Below are 13,405 nucleotides of genomic sequence, written 5' to 3' on the forward strand. Positions count from 1 at the left end.
CAAAGCTTTGGTCAGTCCAAGGCTATTGTAGTAGGCATTTGCCCAAGGTGCCATGCAGTGGGACTGAACCTGGAGCCATGTGTTTGGGAAGCAAACTTCTTGCCACACAGCCATGCTGACACCTATATGTAACAGAAAACTTTCATTCTGATAGTTTTCTTTTTATTAACTTCCTGGGAGTGCCAATGGTTAAGCTGATGGTGTTCTGGACGACCAGCAGTTCATATCCCTCTGTCAATGGCACAGCAGTTCATATCCCTCTGTCAATGGCACTGTGCTGTTTGTTTGGATCACACACTAAACTCTCAACAAGCCAAGACATCTAGCTCTAAGCAGATACCATGAAGCAGAGTACTTTACCACCACAAACAGCAAACAGTGGTAGCACTATAAAAATGACAAGTGTTAGCTCAGAATGGATGGGAGCCATCTCAAAGAGCAGACGGATAAAACACTGGACCAGTAACCCATCCACAGAGGTGCAGAAACAAGTTCAAAGAATTTCAACAGGACTAAATCTGTTGCAAATTGCTTGGAAGATGGAATTACATCTAAAATTTTTTTAATATGTAATAGAGGTAAGTGGATACTGCTTATATTCAAGGATGTTTACAAAAATTAATCAGAGTTGCTAGATTGCGCAGCAAGTAGCAGATAATATTGTTTTGCAAAACAGCATTTTTTTTTTTTTTAAATTGGGTTATTTGCAGTTAGAAAATTTTTATTTTTGAAAGGTTAGAATCTTGATGAATATTACAGCAAATTACCAAAGTAAATTAAAAAATACAAGCAATCCTCATATACATTTTTGAAACTTATTTTGGAATAATTTCCAGCCCAGTCCACTACTTTTTGAAAATGTTTAGTTCCAAGAAGTTGATCTGATAACCATGTAGTTATTTTACTGAAATTAGTAGGTCCCAAAAACTTTAAAACTAATTAAATATAGTGTGATAAAATCAATACTCTGGATATTATCAAAATTTTTAGTAAAACAAGTACATAACTGCTACTTTCACTTGTCTATAATTCTTACCACGCCTGTCCAGCCTGATGACACACTAACAACAGAGAAGGAATTGTTCGTTGCCTTTCTCACTATATTACTTTTAATTTTGAAAATAATGAAGATTTTCCTAAAATTATTGTCATTATTAAATTAGTGCTTAGAACATACGTTAAATATAAAAATTTGATAGAAGGTTTAAACGTAGAGGAAGTTTGTTTCGTAGAAGCAGGAGTGGTTTCAGGTAGGTTCAGATCAAAAGAGCTAAAGGAAGTTGAATCAGGTATGAACTATTTTTCTCATAAATTACTGCAATACTTTTGGAATGTCCAGAAAAACAGGTTCGGGCAATCCTCTCTTTGCTTTTATTTATGTTACTGGTTGAGGCCATACTGGAGCACCACTTTTCAGAATGATTGGATTTCTTTGCTGTACTGATTTTGGTGAAGTAGCGGAGCTGCTCTTTTGTGTGCCTCTTCCCATGATATGGGTTCATCTGGTATTTCAGATAAAAATTTGTCCAAACATTCTTTGAAGACTTCCAAGCCTACACCTCGCAAATCTCTGAAGCTTTTTTGACAGAATGTTAAATAGCTTTGGATCTCTGAAACCCAAGCTGCAGGTCTGGATAATTTCTTTTAAAAAGTAATCCAAGAACTTATTAATTCTACTGTTTTTTCTTCAGATAATTCAGATGATCTTCCTGCTTAAGAAATTAGTTCTAAAAATTTGGAAGCAACAATTATTTCCTTCTCCTCCACCACCCTGCTCTCCATCATCATCATCATTAAAGGTCCATCTTTCATACTGGTATGGGTTGCACAGTTTGACAGGGGCTGGTAAGCCAGAGAGCTGCACCAGGTTCCAATAGTCTGTTTTGATATTGTTTCTACAGGTGAAAGCCCTTCCTCATGCCAACCACTTTTAAAGACAGTACTGAGTGCTTTTTATGTGAAACCAGCATAGGTACTTTTTATGTGGCACCAGCATGGGTGCTTTTCACGTGGCACCAGCATGGGTGCTTTTCATGTGGCACCAGCATGGGTGCTTTTCATGTGGCACCAGCATGGGTGTTTCTCATGTGGAAACAGCATGGGTGCTTTCCATGTGGAAACTAACTCAAGAGAGAAACTGATTTTTTTTTCAATTGCTAATTTATTTTTCATTTAAAAAATTTTTAATATACTTTTTATTTCTTTGACTCTATAGCATTCATGTCATTCTGTCAAATGCAATGTTTATTTATTTACATTGTTTGGAATTAATTCTGCATTATCTCATAGCTTTGAGATTTCAATGATGTGATTGTTCATTTCAAGAATGACATTGTAGGGTAGGTGTGAAAGGCTGGATCTCACCAGATTGAACATAAAAGAGAAAGGATATTTTGGTCTCAGCAGGTAATCGTGCAATGGACCAGCATCCTATCAACAGAGGAATATATATGCCAGAAAAACCAGGAAACTGACCTTACGCTCTTTATGGAATAATGTGGACTAACCATGGCCAATTTAAATGGTAAAGGGTTAAATTTAATTATGTAGACAAGTCTGAATATATTGCACAAAGGCTGAAAATTATTTTGAACTATTTAAGGATATTCTCAGTGCTGCCTAACTGGCACCCATGCCGGTGGCACATAAAAAGCACTATTCAAGCATGGTTGGCTCCCATGTTGGTGGCATGTAAAAAGCACTATTTGAGCGTGGTCGATGCCAATGCCATCTGAATTGCTCCTGTGCTGGTGGCATATAAAAAGCACCATTCAAGCATGGCCGATACCAGTGCCATTTGACTGGCACCTGTGCTGGCGTCATGTAAATAGCGCCATTTGAGGGTGGTCGATGCCAGTGCCACCTGACTGGCACCCATGCAGGTGGTATATAAAAAGCACCAACTACATTCTCGGAGTGGTTGGCGATAGGAAGGACATCTAACTGTAGAGACCTTGCCAAATCAGATTGGAGCCTGGTGCAACCTCCCAGCCTGCCAGTTCTCAGTCAAACTGTCTAACCCATGCAAGCACAGAAAGCGAACTTTAAACGACAACGATGATGATGATGAAAATGAAAAAAGCAATATCTCACAACCATTAATTAAAATGAGTCTTTTTTTTTTAATCAATTCCATTTTATATTTAACATAGGCGCAGGAGTGGGTGTGTGGTAAGTAGCTTGGATTTGGTAGGCGAAGACTAAAAAAAGCCTGTCATGTAAGTATGTGTGTGTGTGTCCTCCCAACATCGCTTGACAACCGATGCTGGTATGTTTAAGTCCCTTAGTGGTTCAGCAAAAGAGACTGATAGAATAAGTACTAGGCTTACAAAGAATAAGTTGTGGGGTCGATTTGTTAGACTAAAGGTGGTGCTCCAACATGGCTGCAGTCAAATGACTGAAATAAATAAAAGGATAAAAGAATATTGTTTAAGCAACCAGCAGTGGGGGAATGATTCAGGTATTTCAGGTTTTGAGGAGTGTGGAACCAGCTCTTAACCACCAAATCCCCAGGTCTACCCTGACCTGGACTAGTAGCACCAGTTACAGTCAGAGCTTGTAGGTTAGTTAGCATATTAGGGATTGCATTTGAGGAGTGGATCCAGTGAACTTTGAGGAAGAAAACCTCCATGATCAAAACAGCAGAAAGCAGCTGCAACAATGCACTGAGGAATGCAGATAGATGCGGCAAGTAAGACATCATGGTGCTCCATTGCATCCATCTCCATCCCCAGTCGTCTTGACCTGGTCTCGGTACTGGATTGAGAACGGTCATGACACAAAAGAGTGGGACTGAGGGAGTGCAACTCTTCTTCTCATTAAATAAAGTCATCCTACAAGCCATCACTCATCCTTAAGGCTGATTAGATGGCCCTTGTCATTCAAATGACTATTTATATTATTGATCATGTGATAATACCTCTAAAGTTTTTAAATGCTAATTCTAATATCTGCATGGTTTTATATCTTCTTGGGAGAAAGGTTTTTTTGAAGCATTCTGTAAATATTTCATCATCATCATCATCAGTATTTTCCTGCTTATTTACTCTTGTTCTTTACTGTCTTATTGTATTATTATCTAGTTGTTTTTATTGTATGTATATATTTTTTACTGATAATTCATGTTTAATAAATATTTAGAGGAATGTTTCAGGTGTAGGTCTCCAGATTTGCTTAAGGTTTTGGAACAAATTCTTCTCATAAGCATGGCTGTGAGCATGACTTTTGCAATCACAGAGTTAGGAGTTTGGGCCCACTGTGCTGCACCTTGGGCAAATGTCTTCTACTATAGCTGTGGGCCAACCAAGGCCTTGTGAGTGAATCTGGTAGCAGGAAACTCTGCCAAAGCTCATTGTGTGTGTGTGTGTGAGAGAGAGAGAGAGAGTGTGTGTGTGTGTGTGTGTGTAGACGGTTGTCTGTGTTTCCAACCACTATCGCTTGACAACTGGTGTTAGTTTGTTTACATCCTTGAAACTTTGAAATTTTTCTGTTATTCTCACACATGAACACCTCTTTCATTTCTCTGCTTAATTTCCAGTCTTTCTTCCTCTCAAATATGTAGCTAAGTGACAGTTTTAGCAAAAGACTTGATTAAAACTAAAACTGTTAACCATTATGTCATAATCAGTAGATTATGACATAACAACTAGCTTTAATTGAAGCAGGAAGTTTGTGAATTCAAATTAAGATCATGACCAAATATAATTTTTCCTTTACCAGAAATTGGCAACAAATCATGTTTCCATCAATAATGCCACAGAAAAAGCTGACTTACCACATGCACACATTTTGATCTAGTTTAGAAATATGATTAACTTCAAATCAAATTGATTTCATCAGATGCTTTCAGACCCACGTTGAAAGAAAGAGCTCTTTAGTATCATTCAAAACCAGTTGGTCCATAGTTCCAGTGGTGCTCTCAACAAGAAATCACCTTGCATGGAAAGCAATAAATCCAACAAATGGTTTCGAAGACCATTTGTCAATGAGGCTGAGATGGGTGAAGATGCTTATCATTCTTACAGATGAGAGAGCATCAGGGGAGCACATTGTCCAACTACAAAATTTGGTTGGGTAACATGGAGATTCATAAGGGGTTCAGGTTCCTTACAGCCGACTACTGAACAAGACACATCAAATTCAGTTATTCAAAAAACAAATCTATCAAATATGCAGATCAAGGGATCTGACGTTACAATGTTTTGCTCCGACAGAGCAAAACAACAAGAAATTTACCCAACTCCAACAAGGACAATGCATCACCAGCAACGAGGCTTTCTAGTCCCATGTTTTCTTTCTCATTCATGAAGGTGTCCTTAACATCAAACAATCTGCTGTCCAACTGGGCGACAGGTTTACTTCATACAGGCAACTACTGCATAGAAAACACGAAGTCCAAAAGATGCAATGCTTATAACTTTTCCTCAATTGCGTCAAGTAGGATCCCTTACAAATCATAGAATAAGTAACGTAGTCAAAAAATGCCAAGTACCTCTACTGGAGGCCATGATAACAAAAGTTTTGATGGTGCAATTGGAAGGGAGTAATGTTGGTAGGTATAGTCAACATGAATGTTTTGTTTTATGGCTTTTCTCTGGAGTAAAGGGTCCAAGGTAACTGATATAGCCATTAGTATCCCTCTCCATACAAGCCTCTATATATCCAATGCACATATAAATAAATATATATAGCAGTTAATGAAGTTTTATCATCTTCAGTATAAAATAGAATGACTATGCATGTATGCATAATATATATATATATATATATAGATAGATATATATATATATAGACACACCCACATACACATTCGCACACACACACACGCATATATATATCTACACACACCTACATACATACATAGACATGCATACACATACACACACATAGACAAACACATGCATGCATATACAAACACGCATACATATACAAACACACATACATATACAAACACACACATACATATACAAATACATATACAAACACACACAGACATATTATATATATATATATATATATAATATATATATATATATATATAATATATATATATAAATGTATATATATATTCACGGTTTAATCCAACTTTCGTGATTATTCAAAGCAACTAGCCTTTTCTTTGTTTATTTGTATTGAATTCAACGTATTAAATATTTTTCCGGCAATCTTTCCATCACCGTATAGAAACATATATACTACATCATGTTATATCATATTATATGTTATATTATATTATATTATATTATATTATATTATATATCGAGTTTTTAAGAATAACTCTTGCGTATTAAATTAAGATATTTGTATTTATAGTTTTACTTTCGACTGACGTATATTTCCGTGTGAATAGAATTACTGTTGGTCTACTTTTAAATCAACATAATGAAAACACAAAAATTCCCACAATGTATCTAAATAAAGAAAAATAAGGTAAATGATAAAGTAATAGCTATTATAATCATAAACGAATTTGAGAATAAGGAAAGACAGATTTTGATTTTTTTTTTCCAGCTAGGATTCGAAACCTCTTCCTGTTAAATTGGTGTGATGAGGAGGCTGAGTAAGGAATGCGTCAAATAAATGATGCATTTGGGGGAAAAAATCGTCACATTAAGTAGTGTTAGAAATGATGAATCAGAGTCATTCGAGAATTACCAATCACAGTGAATAATATCTTGCCTGTCCCCTAGTTGGGTTTAAAGGGTCAATTGTTAAATTGAAAATTAAAAAAACCTTTGATAATGACAAAGAAAGGATATTAACACCGCACCCCTCTCCCCGAGAGATAATACAACAAAATAATAAATTACGAAGTCATATACAGAAAACATGAATGAATTAAAAGACTTGTCATATAGCTAAATATATAATAATGGAAAGATAACAGTAATAATAATAATATTAAGATAGATCTTAAGAAATTAAGGAAAAATAATGTTTAAGGTTATATGATCTATCGAACATACTCACCATCTCCGACGACGGCTTTTAGTTTAAAAGGCTCTTTCTGCCAGATATAATCAACTAATAATGGACTGAGATGAGCCAAAAATATGTCCTTCTGTTCTTCCAAATATTCTTGTGCTTTCAAATCATCTAAATGGTCAGAAACAAATGGGAAAAGAGAATATTCCACCACATCCTCCGGGACGTACCGTCTCTCAGCCATGCTGTGACTTGTTTGTTAAAATGTTTCTCAATCTGTCAATCAAGTAGAATGGGCGGAGTTTCAGGTTTTACTAAACACGTTTAACAGAATAACAGAATATAAACAGAAACAGTATTCCGCTCGGTATATCTCTGCGCTGTGTTGTCTTTTTTGTTTGTTTGTTATTTTTGTGTTTATTTTTTTCTGACGTTCATGTTAATTGGTTAGCAATTATTATCAGTATTAAAAACAGAAAGACAAGGATTTTGTTTGAAACTGTTTTTTTTTTAAATTATTTCCTTATTTCTTCTTCCGTAACCGTTAGTTTCGCGATACCAAGGATCTACACTCGAAAAGTCTTGTTTGAGACTGTACTCGCAGAAAAAAAGTGTCTGGAGAATTCAGTGATGAGTAAACTGCTAGTTTCCATTGTATACGATTGCTGGCGTGTTCTCTCTCAGACGAAGTGCTACGGAAGACACGGAATTGTCTATGTATTAACTCTCACCTCTCTCTACATCATCGATGATGTATAAGAGAAGGACCAAATCAGCTTGGCACCAGTGCAATTGAAGTTGTCACAGCTTAAGCTTTGCATTCGTCCTCAGGGTTTACTCCCCAAATCTTTGCTATGAATGGGTATGACTGGAGAACGGTTGAGGTCTGAAATAATCAATTTTCACTCACTTAGATGAACTGCCTTCCTAGATTAACGAGTTTTATCTACGCGCCCATTGCACTGGTTTTACAGCGCGCGGACCGGACTCTCTTCCACCTTCATTCCTTCCATTGTCAGTAAAAACACATAACACGAGAAGGACAGAAGTCGGACTTGGTTGTCAGACGTTGTTCAGAACACATACCACAACAAGCATTTTTTTTTTTTAAGGTAGCAGAAGCTTGTCTCCACTGCTACTCCTTGGCTTGGCAAACCTCGGAATTTCTTGAATTACACAAAATAGTAGAAATGCAAACTGAACGATTTGGGGGGGGGGGCAGTAAATATAGATGACAAAATGTGTGTCAGCTTCTAATTTAGATGTTGACATTGAATATCGATTCGTCTTCATTTAAAAATATTCATCATGAGACATTACAGATTGGTGTAAGGGAAATAAATATGTGCATGTCACCGAGTTTTATTTCCTACATTTAACAACTTAACCCATTATGACAAAAGTGAAAGAAAATAAGTAAGCAGGTGGACGTTTTCTTTCATAGCAACACACTGACACAACAGCTCCTGTCAATAAACTCTTCAAATCATTTTCTCTTTCGTTCAGTAATTTATTCATAAAAGACAAAAAGATATACGTAGTAACTCGACAAAATATAGAATTTAAAATAAGCAGCAAAGATATAAAATATATATTTAGACACTGCAAAACCAATATGTAAGACTTGAGTTCAATTTTCTCTCCGTCATTGTATTGCTTACAACATGCAAGATAAATTATTGTAAATAATGGTTTCGAATTTTGGTACAAGACTAGCAATTTCAAGGGAAGGGTGTCAGTCGATTACATTAACCCTCAGTGCATAACTGGTACTTATTTTAATTGACACAGAAAGGATGAAAGGCAAAGTCAGCCTCGGCGGAATTTGAACTCAGAACATTAAGAGCCGGAAGAAATGCCGCTAAGCACTTTGTCCGGCGTGCTAATGATTCTGCCACCTCGCCAATTGAATTATTATTCTTTCTTTTACGTGTTTCAGTCATTTGACTGCGGCCATGCTGGAGTACCGCCTTTAGTCGAACAGATCGACCTCAGGACTTATTCTTTGTAAGCCTAGTACTTATTCTATCCCCCTCTTTTGCCGAACCGCTAAGTTACGGGGACGTAAACACGCCAACATCGGTTGGAGTGGGGGGACAAAGACACATACACATATATACGACGGGCTTCTTTCAGTTTCTGTTTACCAAATCCACTAACAAGGCTTTGGTCGGCCCGAGGCTATAGTAGAAGACACTCGCCCAAGGTGGCACGCAGTGGGACTGAACCTAGAACCATGACCACACAGCCACGTCTGCGCCTATTAAAAATTATCCTTTCTGCTATAGGCACACAGCCTGAAATTTGGTGGGAGGAGACTTGTCAAGACACCCACCCAAGTGCTTGACTGGTACTTAATTTATCGACGCCGAAAGGATGAACAACAAAGTCGACTTCGGTGAAATTTGAACTCAGAACATAAAAACAAAATACTTAGCGGTATTTTGTCCGACGGGCTAATGATTCTGCCAACTCGTAGCCAATTGTTGTAAATAATAACCAGTAAACTAGTGATAGTCTAAGTAGGCAAAAATTATTTATTGAAGATTGTAAATTTATAATTAGTATGACGTGGGGAGACGAGAATTTCTATGAATAGAGCAAATTCTTTCGTCGGAGAAAGAAGTGTAATTTCTACTCAAAAAGAAAGAGGTATCGCTCCCATTTCGAATAAATGTTCAAATAAGATTTATACTGTAAGAAATTATTCCAATGTCTAATGTATTCATTTATAAAATAAACAGTAATTTAATATAAACGACGAATGAAAATGTTTGTATAACCATCATCACTTCTGACATAGATTTCTCAATGCATGGGTTTGATAGGTTTGTATGACATATATTATTACCTAAATTTAGTCTAATAAAAAACAAACAATAATGGCCATTCCCAGGATCTATAAAGATCGGTGAGAAAAAAAGTAACTGGTGTTCAACTCTTCAAAGAGGTTTCGTGTGTATGTGGCAGCTGCTCTGCCCCAGAAACTGGTGTTGTTTGTTAACACCAGGAGACCCCTTATTGACAAGCTCAATTATCAAAAATGTTCTAATAGTGGAAGTGGCCAAGCCATTTCTTGGAATATCATGGACTGCATAATACAACGTATACTTTTCCTTTTTCTTTAAATGTTAAGGTATAATTTGAGGGTATCTTGGCTGCTATTTCTAACAGATCAAGTAATACACAAAGATACTTGCAATACTTTGTGCAGGGAACACATGTGCCTTGAAGAAAGTAACTTGTTCAAAGTTAATGTATTTTCTCATTTAGAAGAGAGAGCCTAACGTTTGGAATACTATTTCAACTTTATTTCATCTGCTTCAAAATAAAAGCTTTATTTTATTTTTTTTTATTCAGTTATTACCTTTCACTGGGAAATACTAGTGTCAGAAATATTTTCTTGGAAATGTTTGTTTGCAGAATTGTTAGCACACCAGGCAAAATGCTTAGTGGTATTTCATCTACCATTACTTTCTGAGTTCAAATTCCGCCGAGGTTGACTTTGCCTTTCGTCCTTTCGGGGTCGATTAAATAAGTACCAGCTACGCACTGGAGTTGATGTAATTGACTTAATCCCTTTGTCTGTCCTTGATTGTTCCCGCTATGTTTAAACCCCCTCAGGGCAGTAAAGAAATAAACATGAAATCTAGTCCTTCTTTCTCTGAATTTATCTAATCTGAATTCCAAAAGCTAATCTAATGATGATTTCAATTGCTAAAAATATCACCACAGTTAGATTACTGTTTTTTTATTGGATGTTTATTAATTTGAATATAAATTTATTCACATACATTATTCTTTTCTACTCTTTTGGGGGAGGGGGCCAGTCGATCAGATCAACCGCAGTACACAACTGGTACTTAATTTATCAACCATGAAAGGATGAAAGGCAAAGTTGACCTTGGCAGAATTTGAACTCAGAATGTTAAGACAGACAAATACCACTAAGCATTTCACCCAGCATGCTAACATTTCAGCCAGCTCCCCACCTTATGCACATACATTATCAAAGACTCTCCTTTTACACTTCCTCATATCATTTGTTCTCATTGTGTGTTTTTTTTTTGGGGGGGGGGGGGGTCTGTTTTTTTTTTTGCTGCAAATGTTCAGTTTATTCTGCCTTTAGAACAGATTAATTAATCTGACAAACTTATTGTTACTATTGATTCCTATAATTAGGCACACATCTAGAAACTCATAATGGATAGAAATGAAACTGGATGACATTCATGCCTTTCTTAACAACATCAACAGCATAAATGAAAGGAATTAGCATTATGAAAACTTAATTTGTTTCTCCAGTGAGTTACTTTTTAGCTTTACCAATTGTAACAATTTCTAGAATTGAGGCAGCAAGCTGGCCGAATCTTTAGAATTCCAGGCAAAATGCTTAGTAAGCATTGAATCCATCTTTATGTTCCGAGTCCAAATTCCACCAAGGCCAACTCTTCCTTTCGTCCCTTTCAGGTTGATAAAACAAGTACTGTTTGAGCACTGGGGTCAATGTAGTTGACTTCTCACCTGCTCTAAGATTGCTGGCCTTGTGCCAAAATTTGAAACCAATATTAATTTCTAAAACAAGACAGCGAACTGGCTGAATAGTTACCACTCTGGGCAAAATGCTTGGCAGTATTTTGTCCGTCTTTACATTCTGAGTTCAAATTCCACCAAGGTCGACTTTGCTTTTCACCCTTCTAGGGTCAGTAGAATAAGTACCAGCTGAGTACTGTAATCAACTTGCCCCTTCACCCGAATATGCCTGCCTACCTTATGCCAAAATTTAAAACCAGCATTAATTTCTGGACTTAGCACAAAGCCATAGATGTTTAGAAATAGATTGTAACTAACTAAACTTCAGTATGTGACTGGTCCTTATTTTGATCAAAATCAACGTTATATAAAGCAAGGCTGAAACAAGGTCTCTACAGATTGAAACTTGAGACAAAAGGGATTTAGTCCAACCTGCTACTGTTTCTATCACTTCCCCCTCCCCACCTAAGTCACTTCATATAATTTAATTTATTTTAATTTATTCACTGACTGTAAATATTATATTTAGAAATTAATGCTTTTAGAGTTGTTTGTTAGAGATTTTTTTGCTTAGAATGTCAGTGTAGTTGTTTAACAAATTTTCCAACAGTTAATAATTAGTATTAGCATCCAGTTAAGTATCTTGAACTCTGCATGTGTTCTACTGCTGAAAATGTTACCATACCTTTCAGAATTTGGTATCATGCCAGATGTGGCTCACGAGATTAGTTTCACTGCATAAATACTAAAGAATACATATCAAATTATCTTTTCTTTCACTTCTAAAGCCTACATAGAATGCAACCAGAGTCTACTATCTCAGTCTGGATATTTTTGCTTTTGCTTTGAATTATAGTTGTTTCAACACATGCACAATTCACAGGCAAAAAATGGGCAGTAATTGCACCAATGTTAATCCTTTCTCAACTGCAATGATCTTTTAGAATAGTGCTTACCTCTGGTTTTCCGTACTTTAACTATTTTACTTCAGAAATCAGATACATCCACCCAGTTTCTTTATTCTTAACTGCAGTAAACAATTTTATATACCAATCTATCTTTTGCTAAGAAATATCATGTTTGAAACAACTCTATGCTGTGATATCTCGAGTTTATTGAGGCAACGTGACTTTCAGAAAAAAATGCCACTTCTAGTTTTTAGTAGATCTTTGACATTATTACTGGAATAATCATGAAATTTAATTTTGCAGTTAAAGTGATAGAACAGATGAAAAATAACTCTTACCCTGTAGAGCACAGGTTCCCAACTGGTGTGCTGCAACACCCTGGGGTGCCATGAGATCAACCAAGGAGTGCTGCAAAAGACCCGTTGAGGCAAGTGAAAATCAAAATCAAAATCAAAATCAAAATCAAATCAAATCAAATCAGATATCAGAAAGCAGAACCAAAATCGAAGTCGATCAACATCAATGGAAATTGCAGCTGTGATACCAGTGCCGGTGACAAGTAAGTGAACCATCCGATCGTGGCCGTTGCCAGCACCGCCCCGACTGGCCTCCGTGCCAGTGGCACGTAAAAGGCACCATCCGTCTGTGGCTGTTTGCCAGCCCCGTCTGGCACCTGTGCGGGTGGCACGTAAAAAGCACCCACTACACTGACGGAGTGGTTGGCGTTAGGAAGGGCATCCAGCTGTAGAAACCCCAGTTGAACTGTCCAACCCATGCTAGCATGGAAAGCGGACGCTAAATGGTGATGATGATGATGATGATGATGTGCTATCATGATTGATCATTTAGAGTCAAAAATACATTTTGATACAATTTTAACAATAAATATTGTTTCTTATATTTTGTATTGTTGTCTATTTTATGTTTATTATATTGGTGAAATAAAGAAAATATTTTATTATCTATTCCAGGGACATTGTTTTCTTACACAGATGTTTATTATCCAGAGACAAAGTCTTGTTATATTGATGTTGAATCAA

The 13,405-nt window shown here is 36.5% G+C and overlaps 2 protein-coding genes across 3 annotated transcripts in view; one reads left to right on the forward strand and one right to left on the reverse strand.

Annotated features, from left to right (window-relative positions):
- LOC115220808 (protein ecdysoneless homolog) overlaps positions 1-7,966 on the reverse strand; it is a 77,354-nt gene extending 69,388 nt beyond the window's left edge. Inside the window, exon 1 of one of the 2 annotated variants that reach the window (XM_029790972.2) lies at positions 6,970-7,962. In XM_029790972.2, coding sequence (XP_029646832.1) covers positions 6,970-7,168 — 199 coding nt within the window. In that variant the 5' untranslated portion in view covers positions 7,169-7,962. Of the gene's footprint in view, positions 1-6,969 lie in introns of both variants that reach the window. The other variant, XM_036510458.1, reaches the window with a different exon arrangement.
- Positions 5,531-13,405, forward strand: part of LOC115220954 (ragulator complex protein LAMTOR2) — a 50,916-nt gene continuing 43,041 nt past the window's right edge. Inside the window, exon 1 of the mRNA XM_036510460.1 lies at positions 5,531-5,551. Within this exon, the coding sequence (XP_036366353.1) occupies positions 5,546-5,551 (6 nt within the window). The 5' untranslated portion in view covers positions 5,531-5,545. The remainder of the gene's footprint in view (positions 5,552-13,405) is intronic.

Source organism: Octopus sinensis, linkage group LG17 (assembly GCF_006345805.1).
Source record: "Octopus sinensis linkage group LG17, ASM634580v1, whole genome shotgun sequence".
Taxonomy (NCBI): Eukaryota; Metazoa; Mollusca; class Cephalopoda; order Octopoda; family Octopodidae; genus Octopus; species Octopus sinensis.